At 34.9% G+C, this 27,108-nt stretch overlaps 3 protein-coding genes across 7 annotated transcripts in view; 2 read left to right on the forward strand and 1 right to left on the reverse strand.

Moving 5' to 3' along the window:
* Nucleotides 1-2,715, forward strand: part of LOC117104119 (E3 ubiquitin-protein ligase TRIM71-like) — a 4,522-nt gene extending 1,807 nt beyond the window's left edge. For both annotated transcript variants that reach the window (XM_033244792.1, XM_033244791.1), the window contains exon 3: nt 84-2,715. In XM_033244792.1, the coding sequence (XP_033100683.1) occupies nt 84-2,249 (2,166 nt within the window). In that variant the 3' untranslated portion in view covers nt 2,250-2,715. The remainder of the gene's footprint in view (nt 1-83) is intronic.
* LOC117104116 overlaps nt 1-24,024 on the reverse strand; it is a 33,990-nt gene extending 9,966 nt beyond the window's left edge. For 2 of the 4 annotated variants that reach the window (XM_033244786.1, XM_033244790.1), the window contains exons 1-15: nt 21,127-21,274; nt 19,101-19,621; nt 17,346-17,767; nt 16,587-16,679; nt 15,103-15,440; nt 13,347-13,449; nt 12,300-12,455; nt 11,067-11,174; nt 10,344-10,491; nt 9,367-9,418; nt 8,089-8,175; nt 7,291-7,439; nt 6,019-6,217; nt 4,580-4,806; nt 3,787-3,924 (exon numbers count right to left, since the gene is read on the reverse strand). In XM_033244786.1, the coding sequence (XP_033100677.1) occupies nt 3,787-3,924; nt 4,580-4,806; nt 6,019-6,217; nt 7,291-7,439; nt 8,089-8,175; nt 9,367-9,418; nt 10,344-10,491; nt 11,067-11,174; nt 12,300-12,455; nt 13,347-13,449; nt 15,103-15,440; nt 16,587-16,679; nt 17,346-17,767; nt 19,101-19,527 (2,647 nt within the window). In that variant the 5' untranslated portion in view covers nt 19,528-19,621; nt 21,127-21,274. Of the gene's footprint in view, nt 1-3,786; nt 3,925-4,579; nt 4,807-6,018; nt 6,218-7,290; nt 7,440-8,088; nt 8,176-9,366; nt 9,419-10,343; nt 10,492-11,066; nt 11,175-12,299; nt 12,456-13,346; nt 13,450-15,102; nt 15,441-16,586; nt 16,680-17,345; nt 17,768-19,100; nt 19,622-19,884; nt 20,010-21,126; nt 21,275-23,876 lie in introns of those variants that run through there. The other 2 variants (XM_033244788.1, XM_033244789.1) reach the window with 2 other exon arrangements.
* A 939-nt stretch (nt 24,025-24,963) lies between these two features.
* Nucleotides 24,964-27,108, forward strand: part of LOC117104110 — a 31,347-nt gene continuing 29,202 nt past the window's right edge. Inside the window, exon 1 of the mRNA XM_033244774.1 lies at nt 24,964-25,106. The gene's annotated coding sequence lies outside the window, so the exon portion shown is untranslated. The remainder of the gene's footprint in view (nt 25,107-27,108) is intronic.

Genomic DNA, 27,108 nt, shown 5'->3' on the forward strand with positions numbered 1-27,108 from the left:
GCCTAATATCAGTAATCAGTCACCCTAATTAAATATGGTTTAAATTTAAATGAAAAATTAACAAATCTATATGGTCTTTACAGATGGCTCTATCAAAAGCCTTACAGTTTATGGATAAACAAGATCTTGAGTGTGCCATCTGCCTCAACAGGTTTCAACAACCCAAGACCCTGAAGTGTATGCATACCTTTTGTCAACAGTGTATCCATAAATGGGTAGAAACTCATGGAAAAATGAAATGTCCAATATGTAACGAAGAACATGATCTATTGAAAGAAAACATACAACAGCTGGCTTCAAATACAATGATAAGTCAACTACTAGAGTATGTCATCAAAACAGAAGAACAAAATCCAACTAAATGCTCTTTTTGTGACAACCAACCAGCATACCACTGCTCAACATGTCAACTGTATCTATGTAGAGCTCAATGTGTCAAACAACACAAGACAGTACATTCAACAAAGGATCACCCACTTTACACACTAGACATGAATGAACACGATGGCAAACCAACTAACTGCCAAGTTCACTGCAACACCCCACTGGAATTTTACTGCTCCTATTGCAACAAATCAGCATGTGAGAAATGTGAACACATCCTTCACTGTCACCAAGAACAACATAAAGTGATTCCAATGTCAACTGCTATAGATGAGTTTAAAAATGATGCCGATGAAGTTGTCAACTTAGCACTTGAAATTAAAAATGAATTAACAGAAAAACTAGATTTAATGGCTAAAAGTAAATTATTATCTAAATCACAACTAAAGTTAAGTAGAAAAGCCATTGAAACTCAAGAAAACAAACTTATTAAGAAAGTTCAAAAGAAAAGCAAAGAATTAATTTTGGATATGGAAAAGATATACAAGGAAAAAGAAGATGAAATTGATAGTAAATATAAAGATATGGATTCAAAGATAACTCAAGTGAATAATCTAATAGCCTCAATTAATAAAATGATGAACAAACCAGAAAAAAGAGAAGCACTTGGATCCCATAAGACTACTATCAACGCTGTCAAAGACAAGGACCTAGCAACTGATATTGATAAATTATTTGATAAAATAAACAGTACACCTAATTTCATTCCATTTACACACATGGATGAGTTCATGAATAGAGATGGCATTGGTAAAATCACAACTGCTAATAGCATGAGGTATATGGTTGCTGATGATGAAAAAGTAATTACTGTCACAGAAGAACAACCATTTGTAGTGAAAGTATCAAGTCCAGCAGAGAGTGATGAATGCCAATTAGCTGCAACATTAATAAACTCATTTGATAAAGAATTGCTAGCTGAGGTACAATACATTGGAAATAGACAGTACAAAATAACAGGTAGATGCAATGTGGAAGGTGACTGGCAAATGAAGATAACTGCTGGAGCTGCACACATCAAAGGATCACCAGTAAATATCAAGGTGGAAGCACTGGGGCTTGTTAATACCATTGATGACATAGCCGATATAGTTGAACATTTTTGTGTGACAGATGTAGTGTTAGATAGATATGGACACTTATTAGTATCACATTACAGTAATGAAATTTTCAAGTTTGATCAATCAGGTTCATTTGTTGCTAGTATACAGGTACCACAAAATGTGAAAGTTGATAAAATGCATCAAATGGGTGATGGTCACATGATATATAATGATTACTTAGCAAAATGTGTTGTAATGTGTGATGATAAATTTGAAGAAATCCGCTCATTTGGTAAAGGCATGTTGAAATATCCAACTGACTTGACATTAAACAAGGAAACTAGAGCCTTGTATGTAGCAGATCAGGATGCTCACTGTGTGTATAAATTCAATGTTGATGATGGCAGGCTGCTGGGTAAAATAGGTTCAAAAGGTAGTAAAGTAGGTCAAATAGAGAGACCGCAAGGCGTCACTTTAACTAAGGAAGGTCATGTGATTGTTTCTTCAAATTCAATTAACGCAATACAAATGTTCGATGCAAATGGAAAGTTTATGAGAATACTGGTACCCTTTGGTTACAAAGATGGCAAGGTTTTCCGTTCTTGTGGCGTAACCATGGATATGGATGAAAATTTAATAGTATCAAGTGGCAATGGACTACAGTTATTTGATAAGAATGGTATATTCATAAAACAAATAGATCATCTTGAATATGATGAAACTACCATTTGTTCAAATGGCATCACTGTAATCTCCAATAGACCAAGAAGAGTTGCAGTGACAAACCACAAAGCAAACAATGTTCAAATATTCAATTATTAAGATGACATTGAAATGGCCTTAAAATTTATTTACGGAAAATGTAAAACAATAATAAAATGACTAGCAATACTGTAAGTTTAGGAATAGCTTCATCATTTGTGCCATTCAGGCACTAATACTGTATGTATTTGCATTTCAGCATTACACAGAGTCAACACAAATTTCTATGTATGATTGATAAATAAAGTTATCATTGTATTAATTTATCAATAAATATCTTTGATTGATATATTCAAACGATTCAAACAAACATATGAGAATTATTACAGTATATACAATTATTCATGTTTATACATCAATTAAAATTTATAGACCATCATGTACTGTAGCAATCTTGTCATGTATAAAATAATTGAAATTTTACAAGAAATACATGAATTAGTAAATAAGCAGTATGTAATTTGACATAATCTTGACAATACAAAGCACTGATACTCATTAAGTACCGTTCCTGTGTGGAGTCAAATTAAGTTCCAATGTGTTCTTTGTGTGGACATTTTTATTCTTATATATATATTTATTATAAAAAGACTAAAGTCGGTTTTCCACTAGACAAATGTATTCACGCGAATCGAAAGCGTTGTTCATGCGCATGCGCATTAACATTTCCATCGGAGTTTTCGCTTCAGCGAAATTGGTAGTTCGAACTGTTTCTACTTTTTGCGAAGCGAAAAATGTGTGTAACCAATCAGAGCTCAGAAACCGAACCGACGCCTTCAATTCGTGTGAATAAATTCGTCTAGTGGAAAACCGGCTTTAGTTAAGACACGCCAATCAATAGTCAATAGTGACTACAATATCACTGACTTAAGAGAAGGGAAGATTAGGACTTAGAAACAAACAAGTGGTGGACGACGAGAGTTGCTGGTACTCGGTTACCGGGTAGCACAAACACGAAGAAAATATCTTTGATCGAGTTACTAATCCACATATCAAGCGCCCTGAGCATCTTATGTTAGATGGATATGGCGACATATAAAACTACACTATATATAATTCAACCTTACCAAACTCTAAAAGGGTTTAACTCATAATATAACTTCTTAACTGAGAAACCTGGAGTTAATTGTACATATGTAGTAGAGTAGTTGATGCTAAATATTAGCTTTGCAGCATAGTACCAAAGGAACTGTTGTGACTATCTCATTGAAAGTCATTCATCCCACCAACCAACAAACTGTCGCATCTATAACATTCCATCTGTATCTGATTTCAGTAACGGGGGAGGGAGGCATTATAAACTATAAATAATTAATATCCTAGATTTATATTAAAGCACCTAATGTTATGAAACCTCTAAGCGCTGTATATAAACTAAAATCTAATATTTTAAAAACAAACGGACCAAATGGTAAAAAATTCCTGCCATGCCATAAAAAAGAGAAGTCTTTAATAATAGAATACTTTAATATTAATATACTCAGATTCTATGTTTGAATGTTTGACTCTGTAGTAAAGCATAAATTACAGAAAATATCAGAATCATATCACCACAGAATATTTCAAAACTAAAAATGAATGCTAAGTCATGCCGTACCATTTGAAAATCCTGCAGCAATCTGATTGTGAGGCTGGCATGGCAACCAATCCAGGCACCAACATTGGCCAATCATTGACCAATCACTGGCACTAGATGCTGGCTTTAGTGTCAAAGTTGGTGTAACGTCGTAGAAACCTTTAGAAGTGGACAAAAAGAAACATATTGTCTATGAATGTTTTAAAAAATATTCTGTAAATTTGAGTAAAACAAAGCTTCCATGATATTTAAATATAAGATTTAAGAGAGAGAGAGAGGGAGCAGGTTAGCACAGTCGGCTAATCTGGTGGTAGCCACTGTACTGTGTGTGCGCTGAACCGTGGAGATCACTTGGTCCCCGGTTCAATTCCCATCGCTGCTCTCCTTGTGTTTCAGCTAGAGGGCTGAAATGCTCATTATTAAATTCTCATCATGTCAATGAGGAAAAGGTCTATTTCAAACTTTATATGATTTTTCTTGAAAATGGAAAATGTAATCATAATTGTAATTGGGAAAAGAGAATTATATTAAACTGTAATTGAAAATATAAGTGTAAGTAGAATTCTAAGTGATTACATTTCTATTGTAATTGACCCCATGCCTAAATATGACATTATCATGTCCATACATAGGTGATATAATAGCAAGTCAGATATTTTTCAACATAACATTTTACTCTGAACAGATTATCAAAGATTTAGCCACCGTAAGTAATATTACCAGGTACTGCTTTAATTAATCATGATGCACAATAAACTAATCGGGAAATTCATCATCATTAGCAAAATGAGAGAAATATATTTTAATGGCTTACCAGGTTTCCCATCATTCCTTGCATCACTTAGCGCCTCTTCATGCGGAACTGAGAACACGCAAACAGTGGAGTTAGAACAAGCAACAGCAAACACCCCTAGGCGAGAGACAGTACCAGGCTGAGTGTCAGCGGGGTCATCCCAGCAACCTGACGGACACCACTTTAAGTCCCAAATCGCACCACAGTTATGAGCTAGGCCATATGATAGGTAAGGCTTCTCATAATTTCTGTAATAAACAAAGGCAGAATGTAATAATCATCAAAATAAGGGGTCCCAAAGTGAGAAAAACCACTTCAGGCAGATTTGATTTAATGAGCTTACTCAGCGGTCCCAAGTCTCCAAAAATAGAGATGGCCTCCCGCAAATAAGCCAGGAAACTCCCAGACAAAATAACCAATCTCCCGCAAATTCATATTATTTTGCATGTTTTTTGGTAATTTATTTTTCATTTCTCTCACAGAAATCAGAAACCTGACAGGTGTCACCATGCGCAGCAAAGTCACATTTAATCAGATCTCTCGAAAGTGACTTCCTCCAAGGACCCCAACTTTCTTCACAAAGCATTTATTTTAGTTTTCTGAACACTGTGACTTGGACTATGGCCACCTGACTTCAGAGAGTTAAAGTCAGACTCGGGAGGAAAACATTTTTTTGATATGTTGTAGATCTGATTTTTCTAAGACAGAAAAAAATTTGTTTGACAAAGAACTGGGGAACGGTGAATGAGATACAGATTTTTTAATATTTAAAAACTGGGGGAAAAAGAGGTAAAATTGGGCGGTTACGCCCCTTTCCCCCCAGTTTTTAAATATTTAAAAATCTGTATCTCATTCATCGTCCCCCAGTTTTTCGTCAAACAACTTTTTTCAGTCTTAGAAAAATCAGTTCTACAACATATCAAAAAATGTTTTTCCTCCGGAGCCTGACTTTAAGTCATTAGTATATTGCTCAATATTTATGCAAACACAAATTGCTTGGGGGATACTATCGCTTTTTGTTGAGGGTGTGTGTGAAATTTTGCAAAAACCATGATAAAAAAACATGGAAATATATAAGAAATATGTTCTTATAATTTGTTATCCTTTATTCATTATCTATTATCAAGATAATTATCATAAAGAGAGAGGGCAGCACAGCTTAGCAGACTATAAAAGTAGCTGTGAGTGTGCACCGAATCACATAGATCATCATATCTAAAGCCCTGTTAGACAATCAACTTTATTTAACAAAAGCATGTGACATGGCTATGTCTAAATATGGTCAAGATGACATCAGATCATGACCATATATAGGCACATCATGACTATATATGGGCATACAACAGAAAATTTGATAGTCTGGACTGAGCTTAAGATTCACTTCTATCGCTGCTTTACTTGTTTAAAAAAAAAAATTAATGTTGTCGTTTGAAAACAATTCTTAAATCTTGATGACTTACCCATTATCTAAAAGACAACCAAACCTCCAGATCTGAATAGCACCAGGATAAACATAGCGAGTGCAGCATTTATGGACAGAGTCAAATGTTTGATGACAGCTAATTGCTGCATACTGATTGGCCGAATGACTGCTGACTGGGGTTGGACACCAAGCCATGGCCCACACTGGCCCACCTACAAACAGGTTTACATTCTTATCTATTGTGGATAAAAAAAAAATACAAAACATAATATTAGATTTATTTAAATATTAAGAAAAACAATTTAATTGTTCTTCTTATATCATTTATACTGTACAGCGCCTTTTCTTTGCAGATACAAAACGCTTCATTTCCCTGGTCATTTTTGGTCCATATGCTTTTTTTAAGTGTTGCTGCTGGTAATCAGGGCAGGAGCAGGTAAACCCACCAGGCGGCCATTTATACTTCTAGGTGGAGAGAAATAATGAAGATTATTTGCCTTTCTGTACAAGTGAAATGTACAGAGAGGGATTGAAACCCTGACCCCAAGGTTGGGAAACCAAACCATTCCCGCTGCTCTTATCAACATTCATTAAGTCACAGATAAAAAAAAAAAAAAAGTTTTCAATAATTCACAAAAGTAACTTATTTAAAGGTACAGTAATGCAAAGATTATACAAGTGTTTATGTAATGTAGTTACGTTAATGTAATGTAGTTACAATTACATAGCTCTTTACACTGAAACGGTCTCAAAGGACTTGAGGTGTGGACTAACTTGCTTCTCCCATATGTAAGGGTCTCTTGATGTCTAAGCTACATGGTAAACGGGTACCAACTACTCTCGTCCGTCAACAACAGCAGCTGTATAGACCGTAACCCTTTACTTGCCTCGAAAAAGATGTACCAGGTTCTTTAAAGTGCACAAGAGCCAACTGCGAACACTGGGCCTACAGTTTAGAATTCTTCTAAGAAGACTTTTCCACCACCAGAATCAAAAGGTAAGTGTGCCGTGCCATTCAAACTAGCATTGATGTGTCTGAACATTTAAACATTAGTTGTTATTATTCTAATTTTCACTTTAAAGCTAACAACTTCAAAAGTTAATTAATATCTTATAAATAATATCGATAATAAACATAATGATTCAGACTATATTTATACAAACTGTAGTCATTTTGTTCTCATTCATCTGTTTTATGTTTGTTTCACTGTGATCACCTAAAATAAGCTTCCAGCTTCTACAATTGATCCCAAAAGTGGATTGTTTACTTTATCTTCAAAATACTATAATAATTTGAGTTGATACTTACCAGTTGCATGAGTAGTAACGCCATAGCGCTCTAGTCTTATATACTCCTCTTCTTCATCTTGCTTGTCCTCAATATCAACACTTTCGTCATCAACTTTGACCTTAAACCTGGGAGACATCATGCACTTTGGTTCAGCCTTAGCGGCATCACTAGAAGAATAAAACTTGATTGTTTGTTATTTGGAATTTATATAGCACCTATCCTTTAGGTCACAAAGCGATTTTTTTTTTTTTTTTTTAGGTCATTGGGTATAAGTATTGCTGCTGTAATCAGTGCAAGGGCCGGCAACCCAACCAGGTACCCATTTATACTCCTGGGTGGAGAGAAGCAATGCAGATACAATACATTGCTTAAGGACACAAGCGAAGTGCACAGTGAGGGATAAAACCATGACCTCAAGAATGGAAAACAAAACCGTTTCCACTGCGCCAAATGCCTTCCACATATTCAATAAATCAGAAAGATACAAATTATTATGATTAAAAATGTATTACAATTTTCATCAGTAGTGATTGAGGTATGAGTCTGAATGCAAATCTGCTTTCATTGATTGAGGCCTTGTGCAACTTTTATCCACATCTTCACACAGTAATAAGTAAAGCAAGTTGGTCATAGTCGAGAAACTACATTATTGTACTGAATGTAAATTTTGTTTGATGGATAAATGACATACATGATCCATATTTACAATAACCCTTTATTTTTCAAACACCGCATTACCTATACCAATTATGCATGCATCCTTGGATAGCACACGATTCAACTGTGAATACTGCCCTCTATGTGTAATCCTCATACCTTTCCGACAACAGTTTCCAATTGTTTAACTGTGCACTGGATTCAGAAAACAGTCTTTCGTCCTGGCTGCAGTGGTTTTCTTTTTTCCTGTTAAAATGAAACAAAAAATAATAAAAACCTTCAAAATATTTATTACTAAAATTTAATTTATTTATCATTTGAAAAAAAAAAAAAACTTATCATGAATTTGAGCATTGATGATTGATCCTACTTGTAGTAGGACACTTCTCTTTCTACACTATTTATATATGTTACTGTGGAGTAAGAAACTAACACTGTCACAGTGATTTAGTTCACTTATAGGTTCCCGCCTGCTCCCTCAATTGACTGTTATTGTGTCTGTGTATGTTCTTAATATTGGCAATAAAAAATACAAGCAATTAAATTTTAAAAATTTAATTTTTTATGGTCTTTCTAGACTAATTGTATACTTCAATCTTTAAATTTTATTTTGTTATTTTAAAAATATTTTTTATGGTCTTTCCATACTTACACCCATGTTCTTAAAAAGAACTTTAGTCGAACTTCATTTAGTCTTGTTGCAACCTCAACTTAAACTTGTATTCATAAGCAACATATTTGAAGTTCTAACTATGACTAAATCAATTCCTACTTTTAGTTCAGCTGAAGATGGCTGTCATGCAACGACTATCAAACTAACCAATGAAAAGAGCTCATTTTAATAGCAGACGAAATTTGAGAGATCCAGTAACGCGGATGCATAATAAGCTGCTGTCTGCCGTTAAAAAAAAAATTTCTTCATAATTCATAATATACCATCATTCGCTTAATTAATTTCCTATAATAATAACAATATTAGTCGTTACCGTATCGATAGAGAAGTTGAACAGTCACTGAAAATTTGGTTTCTTTGGAGAACTATTATAGTTGAAGCCATGCAAGGGTGGCGCCATCTTTGTTGTTGTTACGGTGAAGTTATGTGACCGCAATGTGAGGGGATTTCATGCAAATCGGGAACCATCGCATAGGCTGACTAAATAAATTAGCCTGCAGCAGTATAATTTTAGTCGAGGTTCATGTGATTTAATTGTAGTGCTAGTCAAATTTCATTTTAGGATTACAAAATGATGTAATTTTGTTTAAGCTCGAACTACGACTTAAGACCATTTTAAGAATACCGAGGAGTTTGTATACTTCAATCTTTAAATCTATTTTTGTTAAAAACTTTTTTCTGTTTAAAACATAATACATTTTCTGCTATGTCTACAATTTTATTGGCAGTTTTTAAAAAATTTATTCAAAGAATTTTTCCCTTACCATTTGTAGTACTGCTTTATGCACTGCCCAGGAATGAAATAAGAATGGTTTCCTGATGGTAGAAAAATGCATAATTCTATAACAGACTAAGATTCCACCAACTAAAATTATTTTATTCAAATGAAAAGAAGATATCTTATAAAACAATCATAAGACTAAACATAGAAATAATAAATTCCAAACTTTAATATAGCAGTTGGCTCAACAGTTTTCTCACTCCACCCCAGTGGTCCAAAGTCTTCTGCAAGTCGCGGGAGTCTCCCGAAAGTCAGGACAGCCTCCTGCAATCCCGCAAGAATCTCACGAAAAACAGCCCCTCTTCTGCAAATTCATATATCTGAAGATTTTCACCAATTTATTATCAATTGTCTCACAGAAGTAAATTATGGAATGCTCCCCCAGGGAGTATGTGCTCCACCCGCACAAGTGCGGTAAATTGGTAATTATGAGAACCGCTCTGGGACTTGGATTAGAGTGTTATTACTTTTATTTTAAGAAATAGCCAACTACATGGCATGACTTACTCATTCCCCCTCCACATGGCAAACAAATTGGTTCCACTAAAAGTGGTTAAAATACTAAAAATGACCAGTAAGTATTCATCGGAATATGGATTTAGTTCCACATTTTGTGATTTAGTTCCACATTCAAATTTTCCACACCCCCTTGTCCGAAACTAGCTTCCGCCCCTGCAACAGAAGATGTGCGTTTCATTATACAGTGTTTACAACCCCAAGACATGTTTAGGTAGTACCGCTTCCGCCATCTGGTAGTTGTACTGAATTCCACGCAGACAATCTCTTTAGGATAAAAATCCATGCTTTGCAAGGATAGAAATGAACCATTTAAACTATTAGCCTTAATGCAATATAATAAAGATGAATTAAATCATAAATAAAATAATGTAGCTTTTAGTCATGAAAACATAATTCCTAACAAGGTAATTTCTTTTATAGAATAAAGTATAAATTTCTTACTGTGTTTCGCTACTTCATAATCTACGAATCTACCGCCCTCATTGTAATCATTCTCATCAATGCCTTCGTCCTCATCCTCTTCATCACTGTCCGATTCAGACTCCATTATGGGTATGTTGTGCTCAATGAAATACTTATCCCTTTCATCCTAGGAAATAAAATTAGAATATATTAAACAATGGCACAGTCATGGGGAGGGGGAAGCTAGCTACAAAAAAAAATGGAGAAAAAAATTATATTAAAATTTAAGTCTGAGAGTGCCATATATGGCCATCTAGAGGTGCCATAATCATAAATTTTCTCACCCCAGACCCTCCATCTGTAAAAATCCCTCCTGGGCCCCCTATTTCAAATTCATGGATCTGCCACTGTTAAATTAACAAACGTAAAGCTGTAAAATGATTACAAATCAAAATGGCATATTACCTCAGTTCTGGGTTCAAATTCTACCCCCATCCTTTTCATTGTTATCATCTTCATCACACTACCGCCATTATCACTTTATATCTTTTTTCATCATTATTTTTGCTGTCAGGGTCCTTTATCTGTATATCCATTCTCACTGCTGTCATTACTGTCATTGTCAATTGTCATTGTTGCACCACCTGTATAACCGCCTGTATAACAATGTCGTCGTCGCCATCGTCGTAATCGTCATCATCATCATCATCATTATCATCATCATTGTAACAACCATTATTTTGAGAGGATCTATACACGTACCTTTGTATGCGTGCCCCGAACATGACTGATAATTGAAGCCCTGATGGTATATTCCTTATTACAAATATTGCATTTATAACGTTCACTATTATTAGCAGCATTAGGATTCTAACAAAAACAACAAAATAACAAAATTACTGTTTTGTGTTAATAATTATTAAATAATATATTTAAAATAAATAAATACATAAATAAAAGAAAAACAGCATTTAAAATGTGGCAAAGACAAGCCAAACCAGTCACTCATCACAAAATCCTGTTTCAGAAATTTGGCCAAAACATGCTGGAATGTTTGAAATCTATTTTATTACACTAAAACTAACCTTTATAATATATCTATACATTATGCTACGCTGTTATTTTTCCCATTTTCAATGTTAAAACATAATTTTTATCAATTTGGTGGTGGCTTCTGCTTGAGAAATGCCCGAAATCATAAACTTTGAAGGCTGATTTCTCAAATATTGTTTTTTAAACAGCTGTATGTTTAAACGCTTGTAACTTACAAAGGAAATGTCTGACTTAAATGATTCTTTTACCATTTTATAGCTCTCATTTTACAATTGAACACTGTAATAATAACTAAATATTGATTTTTGCGACGAGTGACTAGTTTGGCTTGTCTTTGCCACAAATATTGTTCCAGTATACTGTTGTTATTTTGTCATTTGTTACTAGGTACCTACTGTATATAGCGCCTTTCTTTTAGGTTACGAAGTGCTCTGTTTTCCCTGGTCATTAGGTCCACATACCAAGTGTTGTTGCCATATTGGCACAGAGGCAGGCAACCGCATCACAGGTACCATTCTCCTAGGTCAAGAGAAGCGCCGCAAATGAAGTGCCTTCCTCAAGACACAAGGGAAGTGCACAGCGAGGGATTAAAAACCCAAACTCCAAGTTGCGGAAACCACTTTTGTAAAGAGGCTATAAACTTTGAATTATAGGTCACCAAGCTATCATGCACCCCAAAAATATTTGATAAAAGATTTTGATTAATTAGGATACTTCTTCTTTCATTTTTAAAGTACTCCAACTTGGCTCTCCTATTATTGTAAAGATAGACAAACCTGTACAGGTCCGTGGTACCCATCCCCCTTTCTTAAGCGGGACCAGACTATGCAATGCTTTGAGAGACATCGTCACTCCTCACAGCGAGACCCCTGACAACGAGGTCAAGAGTCCTCAACCGGGGCGCCACACACTTGCACACTTAAATTATAATGTATAACTAACCTCCTGACAGAAATGGTAATGGTCTTTAAGTGATACCAGTAAGACAGCGGTGAAATCACAATCAAATGGACAAGGTACCCTTTGCTTTAAGCTAAACTGAGCTTTCCATTCCTTCAGTAAATCTTCATCTATCTCAATATTTGGTGATGTGAAAAGCTATCCACAGAAAACAAAAAAACAATGTTCAACTTTACATAAAATTATCAAATATCAGGTACCTCAACGTTTTAAGCTTTCACATATTATATATCACATACATAGATTCTAGGCATCTGACTGGTTAAGAAGTGGGTAACAAAAACGACGCACATCTCCGCTCATAGCGCATGCATACAGTCATTTCATCGTTACTTTGGCATCGACAATCCAATACTAATTGCGAGTAAAGCCGTCAATTATTAGTCTATGCGTGCCATATGTTTTATGGTGTTAGTTACTATTTTGTTAATTTTAGGTACTTCGCAATGTCTGTTACATCTGATTTCTTTTGACCACAAGCTTGTTAAATGCTGCTATTCTGATAGCAACATTGATTTATTGCTTTAAGTACTGCGACAATAACATTCAGAGGCGAATTTTAGAAAGTTAAGATAAAAAGTATTTAAGTTTTCATAGGTTTGTTTTAACCCCAGTTTGTGTTACCTAACTATGTAACTTAATTCATTCTAATTAAAGAGAGCCACAGATTTGCCAATAACAGGCCCTTAAAATGTTTGCTATAGATCGACTACAAAGTACCTTAATATTTAATACATTTAATCAAATTTAGATCAATCTTAATAATGTGATTTTAAATAGCAGCGGCGGATTTAGGGGGCGAAAAAAATATTTAAAAAAAAAATAAAGAAAAATTGATCACTCAAAACGCCTCAGAGGTTATTTTCAGACGTCTATAAAACCAAAATTTCCCCTAAGATGGTGTTATCTCGACCGGCCCTACTTTCGCCCACTTCCCCTTTTCTGCCCCGGCCCCTCCCTCTTTCGGACATATCTAGATTTCAATCTTCAAATAAAATATAAATAATGAGAGAAGGAAGTTGTTCCTACCATAAAGTCATTTGTGGATGTTTTAGTTCGTTTCTCTTCCTTTCCTGTATCATTAACTTCTACATAACCTTTCTCCTTCAATTCTTTCATAGAAGCCATTGCTCTGAAATGTAAAAAAAAAAATAGAAATTTATTTATTCCTAATTATTATGTACATACTAAATAATCTTTAAAAGTAACTCTCAATTTACTTTTTCCAAAAATACAAAACATATGTTCTAGGCATTGGGGAGGGACTAACAGCCTTTATGTGTAAAAAAAAACAAAAAAACAAAATAAGCCTGGGACATGTATTTACTATAAAGGGGTGAATTTTTTAAAAACACTGATTACTTCCACCTTCTGCTTACATCCCCCCTACCCCCACCCAAAAAAACTATCTTCTTTCAATGTTGCTTGCTTACGTTTTACAAACTTTCAATACAAAACCGAAACAGATTCTAAAGGAGCATGGGAAAATAATAAGTATGTATAAAACAGGCCGTATTTACCACGGAAGACTAAAGCCGATCAACCACTGTGCCCGACAGTTGTCGGCCGACACGATCCTATAACGAATGCAAAGCTACAACACGCAGGCAAAGGATCATTTTTAAAGATGATCCGTTCAGACTGCCACCGACAAACAGCTGATGGTGTCGCGTCGTTTAGCGCTCACAGGGAGCGGGGATGGATTCATTGTGCGACGTAGGGAATGCCCGGCATTAGTTTTCCATGCTCTTACAAAGTTGCAATACCTAACTTTGGTTGGTTCGATTGGTTGGATTTATTCGGTGTAAACACCAAGGATATCCCACGAAAGTCTAGAAGACATATTTCAATTGGGGTCCTTCTGGTGGTGATTGGACAGTACACCGAGAGACAATCCCCTACTCTACTCGGAAGAGTGTACTGAGTTCTTTAACGTGTACATGGGTCATGAATGCACTCGGGTTCAATGGCTTGAACGTCTCATCCGAAAGATGGTGCGCTATTGTAACTTGTATTTTAGCCTGGGTTCCAGGCCCTAATTTTGAGTTACTCTTTATTGCACTTGCCCACCATATCTAAGTTATATGGCGTCCCATACTCGATTTCATTTTTTTCGGATTAGGGCCTGGGCAAATGCTGTCTGATCATTCATGTGTACGATTTACTGTAACACATCAAATTTGATGTGTGATATCGTATGCATGATTGTCAAGTGATTGGCTTGCTAATGTATAATCAATCTTGATAATATTCAAATTGAAGATGTGCAGTGTCCCAACGGCTAAGCTAGGCAGCTAGCTTTTGCGTAGCTACTTGAATTAATTTAGTTAGTAAATTAGTTTTTGGCCTGCTGAACGACGTAATGGACTGATGACAGTAGTAGGAACTTACAGACAATCCTGTTTAGGCCTAGAGATTATTAAAAATGTAATGAATTAGTAAGAACTTACAAAAAGTATGCCCACCTCTCTCTACTACCCACCTCTCTCTACTACTACTAGTAGGCCTACTAGACTCTAGTTGGAGGCCTAGTTAGTAGGCCATCCTCCCGGAATGTTGTGCTGTGTACGTTGTAATATGGGCCATCTAGCCTAAGCTTAATTCGTCTTTGCCACTGCCCACTCGTCTTAGGTCTATTCTATATATTTTAGGTTCATTTTATTAGGGAGAGTATTTTTTAGCCATGCCTAACTAGCCGATGAGAGACGTGACTCAGTTTCTATACAAGTTCGTGGCTTTGAAAATGTGAGCATAGTGATTGGTTGAATGAATCACCCTTACTTACCTATGAGCTGCAGACCGTCTACGCTTCCCTGAATCATCAGTGAAAACTTCTTCTGTCTTGTCTAGGGAAGCTTTTTCTACCGTAGGAGCATGCCTACTACTGAGATGGTATTTCAGACCAGGGTCAGTGGTGTAGGTTTTCTGGCAAATTTGACATGTATATATCGCGGCTACTTCCTCGACGCCGCATCTTTTCATATGGTATTGGTAGCCTAAGACTGTTGTGAACGATTTTGTACAAGACTCATTTTTACAGTTGAGTTTTTTCTTCTGACGAAGAAGCTGTTTAAGTACTTGGGCTTCACTTTGCTTTTTATCCTTTTTCTGAGATTCTTCCACCTAAAGCAAGGAAATAATACATCTATAAATTTAAGCAAATGATATAATTACTAAATGTTTAAAGCAGACAAGGCATATGGATTAACCTTTCATTGAAATTAAAGAAAACTTTTCCTCCAACACAACCTATTCTATTATAAACAAAATGTTAAAAATTAGCTTCATTTTATATAGTCAGTTTAATGTACCAAGGAATGTAGTAGCTAAACAAACACAAGAACCACTCAATTTTACTTTTAAATCAGAAATTACAATATAAATTCCAATGCCAAATTTGTCACTTGTCATTTGAAGTGCCGGGGACTGGCAGAAAAAAAAAAATATTTTCGTTACATATCTAGGAAAACAATTGCAATAGTTGGTTTATAATATCCAGGTAACTGTTGATGAATAAATATCTAACTTTAATTGATAAAATTCTCTACCGTAAAACCCTGAATTGAAGCCCTGGGCTTCTTTTTTTTTTGCGAACTTTAGAAGGGCTTCAATTTGAAAATGAATGTTGTAAATTTTGTGAATTTGTACTATAAACAATAAATACGGCCACTGTAACATCAATCTGTATCATGGAGTGTATTTAACTGACATTAAATCACTTTAACTGCTGTATAAACCAAGCTTGTTATTAATTTATTTTGTTTTTTGGTGTACAGTTTATTCATGTACAGTGTATACAGATATATACTATACTGTACTATCTCAAAAAGAAGCCTATGCTATCTGGAAAAGAAGCCCATGGGCTTCTTTTCGAGGCTAATTTTGCAAACTAAAGAGGGGGCTTCAATTTGAAATGGACTTCATCCCGAGATTAAGCCCACTTGGCTTCAATTTGAGGCTTTATGATAGTTTAAATCAGTGGCATATGAAATGAGGACTGATGGGGGAGAGGGACGAAAGTTCAATGGGGCTCGTTGATTTAGTGAGGGGGCGCTAATTCACAAAATAATGTGATAGGTGACTTTTCTGCTTCTGACATTTTCAATGTGAGGGGCGAATAGGAAGTGCTAGATTTTTTGGGGGAGTGCACCCGTCACAACCCTAGATATGCCAGCCTAGTTGTTACATCAATAGGCAGAATAGTAGCATCATAAACATTCATCACTCACTTAACATACAATGCAAACACTACATAACATTGAAACTTACTACTGCCTTAGTGTGATTTGCTAGCTTGTGGTAATTTAAACTCCCTGGTGATTTGAAAATATTACCACACTCATTGCAATTAAAGCCATTTTTCTGCAAAAAAAATAAAATAAAATAAAGATATTACTTTTTATACTTTCAAGATGAAAAATGTAATATCCCATAATCATAATTATATTTAGGCAAGTCAAAAGTTTTTAACAAATAAAATTTGATAGTCTGGTCAGGGCATTCCACATTATTATTTTTATTATATCAGTTTTACAACAGCTGACCGGTTGGTTGAGAGGTATTGTTCCTGCTTCTCGTGCTGAAGACCCAGTTAAAACCCAGTCAGCGTTGGGTTTTAATTGGAGTCAGACATCTCGAATAACCTTCATATTGAGAGTTAGGCGGATTAAGGACAAGGTTTGTATCCGTTTGTAAGTTAGTTTACCGGAATATGTAGGCTTACCTCCTATAATTTATGATTATTATTATTATTCAATTGGATTTATTTGACTAGTAGTATGAAACAAAATACATTAGGGTGGGAGCTTTCGATCTGCCCTACGACGTGACTCTAGAACGGATTCACTCATCCATGACCGTCGGACGCTCTCTGCACAATGTAGATTCAGCCAAACTGCGTTCTAGAAATCCAGACGACAACTCTACATCCTCGAATGCGTGGATGACTTTATGTAATATCATTACGTTCTAGGTCCTACCGTCGTCGTGCAATCGGATGCTCCCTATCAACATAAAATCACAACCTACATAATATTCATGGCATTTGTCATAATGCCGCAGTATCGTTGTCAGTTTTTTGTAGTTCATGGAACACCAACGGCATTTTGCACTTTTTCCATTGTTTAAATGACCAACCCAAACATCTGCCTCCTCTTTATATTTGTCATACAGAGCTTTATACTTTTCATCTAATGTTGAGTAATCATGAAAATTTCTACCGTCCTCATGGTCAGTATCGGACTGCGTAGAAGCAGTGCAAGTTGATTCATCATCAGTTTTTTTCTTATTTACCACGCGACCAGATTTTGTGGTATATCCTGAGTTAGGGTAGGCATACTCATTATCCTCATAAACATCATCTTCCATGTTTTTTCTTTTTCGTTTTTTTTTTGGTTCATCATCACGCTTATTGGTTGTACTTTCTTTCACTTTTGTCTTTCTTGGTCTTCCTTCAAGATGAAATACAAAAAAAAGAAATCATTATTTTGCACCAGTAGAATGATCATAAATACTAACACAAGTAAATAAGTTCTCGTAATCTCGAAAGCTCCGATGAGGGCAGTTTAAAAAAGACAGTAGAGCACCGATACAAAAGAGATTTATTAATCAATCAAACATTCATTCAGCCAAGTATTCCTATAGCTCCATCAAAATTACACAATAACTATGACTCGTTGGTCTAGAGGCATGAATGTAGATTAGGGAGTGAGAGTTATTTGATTCAATTCCTGGGCGAGCCCATTACTTCTTTTTCTCTAAAAATAAAAAAGATCTATTAATCAATCAGCAAAAAAAATCTATCAGTCAGCCGAGTATTCCTAGAGCTCCTTCAAAATTATATAGTAATTATGGCTCGTTGGTCTAGAGGCATGTATGCAACTTAGGGTTTGAGACAAAGTAACTATGGCTTGTTGGTCTAGAGGCATGAATGTACAGTAGGTGAAAGGTCCCTGGTTCAATTCCAGGATGAGCCTGTTATTTTTTTTTCTCTAAAAAACAAAAAAAGCACAGTCAATCAGCAAAAAAGCAATCAATCAGCAGGGTATTTCTAGAGTTCCTCATCAGCTAAAAATAAATGATGAAATGGTTCAGGATGAAAACAATTTATTTCTTTTAGATGTGTTGCACAACTGACTTTCTAAGACACAAAAAGGAACGATTAATGAGATACAGATTTTTAAATATTTAAAAGCTGTGGGAAAAGGGGCCACAACCACACTTTTTTCCACCTTTTCCCCAAGTTTTTTAATATTCAAAAATCTGTATTTCATTAACCGTCCCTGAATTTTTTGTCACACAGCCGTTTTGTGTCTTAGACATCAGTTGTACAACATATCAAAGTATATTTTCCTCCAGAGCATGGCTTTAAAGATATATCATCTGCTATAAAACACCTAAAAAAATATTTTCAAAATCAATAAAAACACTGAATTCACACACCTTTTACAAAAATATCCTAAAGTGAATACCAGACGAGGATCTATACTGAATAGGGAAGGAATTATTCCTGTTGCGTACGGACAATTTTTCATATTCAAATTTTCAATGGAAAAATCAATAAAATCTCTTTTTACAGCCAAAGTCACATGTTGTTCCACAACACCATCCAAACAAGCTACACTGAACCACTCTAACCAATTACTGTTGTATAGAAACAATAAACCAAATAGAGTTTAATACACAGAAAGAACAATATCTGATATATATCAAGATATCTGACCAACAATAAAAAAAAATTAAATAAAAATGATGAATAAACAAAAATTGAATCAAAATACAAACCTCTTTTCTTCTTAACAACCACTTTGGAGCTGACCATATGATCTGACTTGTCAGTTGATTCTGTATTCTGCTCCAAACTTGTTTTCTTTTCCATTCCCAAAACCGTTGCCATTCTACCTGTAATTCCTTGTTCAATTTCTACTGCCTCATCTAACTTTTCACCTTCTTTTATTTCACCTTTGTTTATTTCCGGTTTAACATCATCATCTACCTTTGTCTGAGTTACCTGCTTTCTGGGTCTTCCCCGTTTTCTTGGCTTCTCGCTTGATGTAGGGGGTCCAGGAATAATTTTGTCACTTGATTTTGTGACATGCTCTCCTTGGATAGGTTTAGTGCTTTTCTTCTTGTGACTTGGTGGCAAAATCTGAGAGATATCTCTTATTACTTGTTCACCATCAGAGTTGCAATTTTCTGCTTTGGAAGTCATTTTGACTGCTGTAGTCAGTCTGTCATTTCAAGGTCAAATGGAATGGATTGTAAATTATATATTTATTAATATATATAATTATTAATGGATATACCTGAAATAGAATAAGAAAAACTCAATATTGTTTATAATTGGTGTAGACTGAAATATACTGTAGGTGAGCACAAAGTATCTTTTTTTATAAATGATATTTATAGAGAATGACTCTTCTAGCGTTTTTTCAACTTTGTTTATTATATACAGATATTATAAAATAGAAATAAATTAGGCTTTATTATATCAGTTACCAGTTTGTTAAACTTAGAATTAGGCTACTCTCATTTCTTGTATTTTATGCCTGACCTCAGCTTAACTTACGTTTTATTCTCGAGCCTTTGCTGGTTTTCAACAAAGCTTAATCATCAGTGAGTTCATGCACCTTGGGAACAATTTCATGAAATCTTGTTGTTGCTGTCTCACTCATAATTAAGCTGTGTAGAAACCCAGCGAAAGCTCGAGAATAAAAAAAAAAAGTTAATGTTATTATTATGACAACTTCATGAAATAACGTTGTCATGTAATACGTTTGAATGAAAACATTAAAATGTTACTTTGTGATGATTGACTAATGTACAATACAGGCTTAGGCCTAGAAGAACATCTTTTTGATTTCGTGGTAATTGAGTGCTTCTTTTAGCAGGGAACCTCTATATTTTGGCATCAGACCTAGTAGTATTGTACGTTGTCAAGTGTGTTCATTCAATTCAAGGCAATTCAACAACAACAAATGACGTGAGTAAAATGAAAAGAATACAAATATTTCCAATGCATAATTTGAAAAGTTAACAATGAATTAATAATTTATTGAATGACACTACATATTATTGTAGGAAATTAAATTACATTTAATAAAAACACAATTATAATTAAATCAGTGCCGGGGTTGAGCCAAGGTCTTGGGCGCCACGGCTTGGGCTGACGCTATATTAGAGTGCTGAAAATTAAGTTGAACTGACATTAACATACATTTTCAGAATCGATAAATTTACCTGACCTGAATGCAAATTTATTAAAGTATGACACATTGACAATGATATTTATTTCACTTAAATATATCAAATTATCATTTTATTTACTGAGTTGTTTACAGTCACATATAGGTTTCGGGACAAAACGGCAATAAGTCAAAACCGTAAAAAACAAAAACGGCAACACTTTTTGACCAAAACCAAAAGCAATGCTAAACAATTTATGGCATAAATGTAAAAACATAAAAAAATAAACCAGGCCTAGCCTAATTATAAACATGAAAGTGTACTACAAATAAATACGGTAAAAATTAGGCTAAATAGCAGCAGCAGCAATAATATCATCAATAATAGTATGTCGTCTGGGGCCGAGTTGGTTTTGGTCCGAGTTGATTTGGGCTGACTTGGTTTTGGGCCGAAGTGACCTGCTACCTGCCTAGTTTAGTACTGTAGACCTACCTAGACCTATCCAGACGGCATCCTAGGCCCCCTCCTACACTAGGCCTATCCCTACTAGCAAGGCCTAGCTAGGCCTAGTAGTCCTTGCCTTATACTCAGTGAGTTGCTGAACTGAATACTTAACATTACGTACCATTGATATTATGGCTTTATAGCCAGTTAATATAACAATTTAAGCAAAAACCAATAACTTAGTTGAATGCAAATTTCATATTGTTATTTTTCGTCACCTTACTTTACAACACAGATGACATGTTGTTGCTGTTTATTCGAGCGATTGCCAACTCGAGCGGATACAAATTCGAGCGGATACTGTAGTTCGAGCGAAAACATTGATGACAAACACCCCCAAGTCAGTGGTGCGTAACCAACAGAAATAAGATAAGCTTTGAGCTTTCAGGCTGAATTCTTGTCCTCATGTTCTAAAGCTACTCTCACAAAATGTTCTCAAAAGACTATTCTACACCACTATGATTTTAAAAAAAATGAAAAATGTTTGACCTCTGAAATCAAGATGGAAAAAGAAAAGCCTGTCTAAGTAGTGTATTAAAATAGGCCTAGTATGCATTACAGTGCAGACAACCGTTTTAGTTACTATGAGAGCTGTGTTAAAAAACATGATTTACTATACTATACTTTTCTATAAAACATAACTTGTACTTTATAATAAGAGAAATATGTATATTATCGGTACCTGGAACAGTAAAAATAAGAAAGTAGGCCTACTATGCTACTTCACTGCAATGCAGGCCTATTTTAATACTACTTAGATAAGCTTTTCTCTTTGCATCTCGATTTCAGAGGTCAAAAACATTTTTCAATTTTTATTTAATCATATATTGGAGTAAAATAGTCTTTTGAGAACATTTTCCAGAAAAAATTAATGTGATACGACCCTCCGTTATGGAGTATTTTTAGATATCATAAGGACAAGAATTCAGCCTCAATGCTTATCCTTTTTTTTTTGTTGGTTACGCACCACTGACACGCTTTGGGTTGTTTGTCATCACAAGATGTCTATCGATTCGTGGAAAAGGCGTATTGGACAACCCGTCACTTACACCGCACACTTAAGTTCGAAGAATTTGAAGACATAAGTATTGTTTTAAAAATATGAATGACTCAATTTCTTAGATGCCTGGAAATGCCATTATTGTGGAAGAAAATAAGACAATAAATAAATATTAGATAGATACCTACCAGGATATAGAGACGTGACCTATAGATAATAAATAGAGACGATAGAAGGCTTATATTATTAGAATTGAGACCACACGCACCCGATCTACTTCCTTTGATCCGATCGCTGAATGAATAACTGGGCCCGCTGTGATCAATCACCCCGGTTTCAGAAGTAAGTAAAACCAAGCTTTTATGGAGAAAACTGAAAACAGTTTCATTATTACTAGCAATAGGTTTACGCTATTATTGTTAAATTAAATTATTTTTAATTATTACTATTACTCTCTTATACTTCAATTAATAAATAATTTAGTTTATATTTCGATGTACAAACACTGCAATTTTGGTAAACTATGTTGATGATGACATAATTAATGTCGAAATATTGAATCCCGACACGATGGCGTGCATTTCGATACTTGGAGTATGTATACTATCTTATCTGAGATTAATCAGTAGATCTTTCGGTCTATGCTGGAAATGTAATAGAAATTTTAGTTCCATCGGCAAGAGGTGCAGGTAAATCATTGAATTGCAGATGGTATTGCAGAAAGCAATACTGAAAAAAATATACACTGACAAAGTAGGCCCCTATACAGTGAAGGGGAATAACCTTACATCCTCTAAGACTGTGGTCCGGTATTTGGATGAGGGGATATGTTCAACCTGAGACACAGTGGACGTCTTTTTCATATTTTATTCATCCCTTCATTTTCCCATATTTTAATTATTAGCCAATTCATTCTTATATATTTCATCTATAATTGTTTTAATACCGTATCCTAATATTTCAGGAAGGAAGCAAATGCATGAAATTAAGAACAGGCCTAATGTTTTTGTTTACCGCACGGCCTAGGATTTGCGGAATATAGGCCTATCTAGAACAACATTAATTAACGCCATGTTTATTCCACAAGCTTTAACCACTAGTGTTTTGCTTCAGGTGGAAAAGCACGGTGGGAAAAAAAAAACCGTTTCATAATTTTACAAAAAAAGTGAAAGGTTGAAAAAATTGCGAAAGAAAAATCCAGGTAGCGGAAATGAGTTCTTTTCAAGATGGCTAACAAAATAGACAAAAATACGGTATGAGGGAGAAAAAATCGGATAATGTCATCACAATATGTCATATTTATGAATCGATGTACAATTTTTTAGAAAGTTTTCAATTAAGGTTTATGTATTATTTTATAAAGCATTACGACAATATTTCGTGTCTAAATTCGATAAAACGGCAGTGAAGGTCGCCAAAAACCACTAAATCTGGTCATTTTTCAACTTCTTTTTGTAATAACTTCGCAAACACTTCATCGATTTTTTTTGGGAAAAGATAAAACTGATCGGAATTTAATAATCATTACAACAATTACAAATTTATAAGTGTAATGTTATGATGACATAATTAATGTCGAAATATTGAATCCCGACACGATGGCGTGCATTTCGATACTTGGAGTATGTATACTATCTTATCTGAGATTAATCAGTAGATCTTTCGGTCTATGCTGGAAATGTAATAGAAATTTTAGTTCCATCGGCAAGAGGTGCAGGTAAATCATTGAATTGCAGATGGTATTGCAGAAAGCAATACTGAAAAAAATATACACTGACAAAGTAGGCCCTGTCTCTTATACACATCTAGATGTGTATAAGAGACAGCTTATACTCAGTGAGTTGCTGAACTGAATACTTAACATTACGTACCATTGATATTATGGCTTTATAGCCAGTTAATATAACAATTTAAGCAAAAACCAATAACTTAGTTGAATGCAAATTTCATATTGTTATTTTTCGTCACCTTACTTTACAACACAGATGACATGTTGTTGCTGTTTATTCGAGCGATTGCCAACTCGAGCGGATACAAATTCGAGCGGATACTGTAGTTCGAGCGAAAACATTGATGACAAACACCCCCAAGTCAGTGGTGCGTAACCAACAGAAATAAGATAAGCTTTGAGCTTTCAGGCTGAATTCTTGTCCTCATGTTCTAAAGCTACTCTCACAAAATGTTCTCAAAAGACTATTCTACACCACTATGATTTTAAAAAAAATGAAAAATGTTTGACCTCTGAAATCAAGATGGAAAAAGAAAAGCCTGTCTAAGTAGTGTATTAAAATAGGCCTAGTATGCATTACAGTGCAGACAACCGTTTTAGTTACTATGAGAGCTGTGTTAAAAAACATGATTTACTATACTATACTTTTCTATAAAACATAACTTGTACTTTATAATAAGAGAAATATGTATATTATCGGTACCTGGAACAGTAAAAATAAGAAAGTAGGCCTACTATGCTACTTCACTGCAATGCAGGCCTATTTTAATACTACTTAGATAAGCTTTTCTCTTTGCATCTCGATTTCAGAGGTCAAAAACATTTTTCAATTTTTATTTAATCATATATTGGAGTAAAATAGTCTTTTGAGAATATTTTCCAGAAAAAATTAATGTGATACGACCCTCCGTTATGGAGAATTTTTAGATAACATGAGGACAAAAATTCAGCCTCAATGCTTATCCTTTTTCTGTTGGTTACGCACCACTGACACACCTTGGGTTGTTTGTCATCACCTCAAGATGTCTATCGATTCGTGGAAAAGGCGTATTGGACACCCGTCACTTACACCGCACACTTAAGTTCGAAGAATTTGAGGACATAAGTATTGTTTTAAAATATGAATGACTCACTTTCCTGGATGCCTGGAAATGCCATTATTGTGGAAGAAAATAAGACAATAAATACGGTAAATATTAGATAGATGTATACCTACCTGGATATAGAGACGTGACCTATAGATAATAAATAGAGACGATAGAAGGCTTATATTATTAGAATTGAGACCACACGCACCCGATCTACTTCCTTTCGGATCCGATCGCTGAATGAATAAATGGGCCCGCTGTGATCAATCACCCCGGTTTCAGAAGTAAGTAAAACCAAGCTTTTATGGAGAAAACTGAAAACGGTTTCATTATTACTAGCAATAGGTTTACGCTATTATTGTTAAATTAAATTATTTTTAATTATTACTATTATTCTCTTATACTTCAATTAATAAATAATTTAGTTTAAACATTTCGATGTACAAACACTGCAATTTTGGTAAACTATGTTGATGATGACATAATTAATGTCGAAATATTGAATCCCGACACGATGGCGTGCATTTCGAAACTTGGAGTATGTATACTATCTTATCTGAGATTAATCAGTAGATCTTTCGGTCTATGCTGGAAATGTAATAGAAATTTTAGTTCCATCGGCAAGAGGTGCTGGTAAATCATTGAATTGCAGATGGTATTGCAGAAAGCAATACTTAAAAAAATATACACTGACAAAGTAGGCCCCTAACAGTGAAGGGGAATAACCTTACATCCTCTAAGACTGTGGTCCGGTATTTGGATAAGGGGATATGTTCAACCTGAGACACAGTGGACGTCTTTTTCATATTTTATTCATCCCTTCATTTTCCCATATTTTAATTATTAGCCAATTCATTCTTATATATTTCATCTATAATTGTTTTAATACCGTATCCTAATATTTCAGGAAGGAAGCAAATGCATGAAATTAAGAACAGGCCTAATGTTTTTGTTTACCACACGGCCTAGGATTTGCGGAATATAGGCCTATCTAGAACAACATTAATTAACGCCATGTTTATTCCACAAGCTTTAACCACTAGTGTTTTGCTTCAGGTGGAAAAGCACGGTGGGGAAAAAAACCGTTTCATAATTTTACAAAAAAAGGTTGAAAAAAATTGCGAAAGAAAAATCCAGGTCGCGGAAATGAGTTCTTTTCAAGATGGCTAATAAAATAGACAAAAATACGGTATGAGGGAGAAAAAATCGGATAATGTCATCACAATATGTCATATTTATGAATCGATGTACAATTTTTTAGAAAGTTTTCAATTAAGGTTTATGTATTATTTTATAAAGTAATGATTATATTTTATAAAATGGCCGCCATCTTGGTTTTCAAAATGGCCACCATATAAAACATATGTTTATCTACATTCTGCTTCTAAACCACTTGGAATTATAAATCTAAGGTCTAAAAACATGTTTGTATTGTCAAAAAAATACTAATGTATCACACAATTTTTGACCTCGTCCGATTGCCATAAATAGGTCATTCAATTCAATGTCATTTCAGGTCATTGTATGACATCTTAATACGTAACTATTGTGTTTTACACAGGGCCGGCGGAACGTTTTTCAAAGTGGGGGAAAGGCCACTTATAAGATGAACGGGAATATGAATCACGTAGATCTGGAATCAAACCTAGGGGGTGGGGGTCAACATTTTTTCCAAACACGAAAGGGGATCCGGGGGTCCTCCCCGGGAAAAGTTTGATTTCTAATTTACCTTTCTCGACTTTTGAGCTAGGTGTCTAATGACTTTGTTCTTCAAAATTCAAGGTTTTTCCGTCTTAAAAACGGTCAGGTAAATTGGCCAGTTAGGCCTATGTGTGTATACATACATTAAAAAAAATATAGAATTCTGATTCTGATGAGCATCTCAAGACGGTATACTATTATATTATAATTTTATACTATTATATTGTGTATAAGAGACAGCCCCTTGCTCTTGCTACGGACGGACTGTCTGTGGTTATAAACCGGAGTCTAAATTTAGTTCTAGTTTCGCCTATATAAGAGCCATGCTCACATATATTGCACATGAGGAGATATATAACGTTCGAAGAGTCACAGGTGAGGGGAGGGGGATTGATAGAAGATGAGGTGTGTGGGAGCCTAACAACGCTGTCGGTGACGAGGTGCTTGCATACTTTACAGCGAGGTTTGTTGCATTAAATATTATGATGCGGAAACGTTGAGTTAGACAGTAGAACACAATATAATTTATTCAGGATATTGTGTTCTGTCTAACTCAACGTTTCCGCATCATAATTATCTGTGATT

Source organism: Anneissia japonica, unplaced genomic scaffold (genome assembly GCF_011630105.1).
Source record: "Anneissia japonica isolate Jap-2015-1 unplaced genomic scaffold, ASM1163010v1 scaffold2564_len425606_cov169, whole genome shotgun sequence".
Classification (NCBI taxonomy): domain Eukaryota; kingdom Metazoa; phylum Echinodermata; class Crinoidea; order Comatulida; family Comatulidae; genus Anneissia; species Anneissia japonica.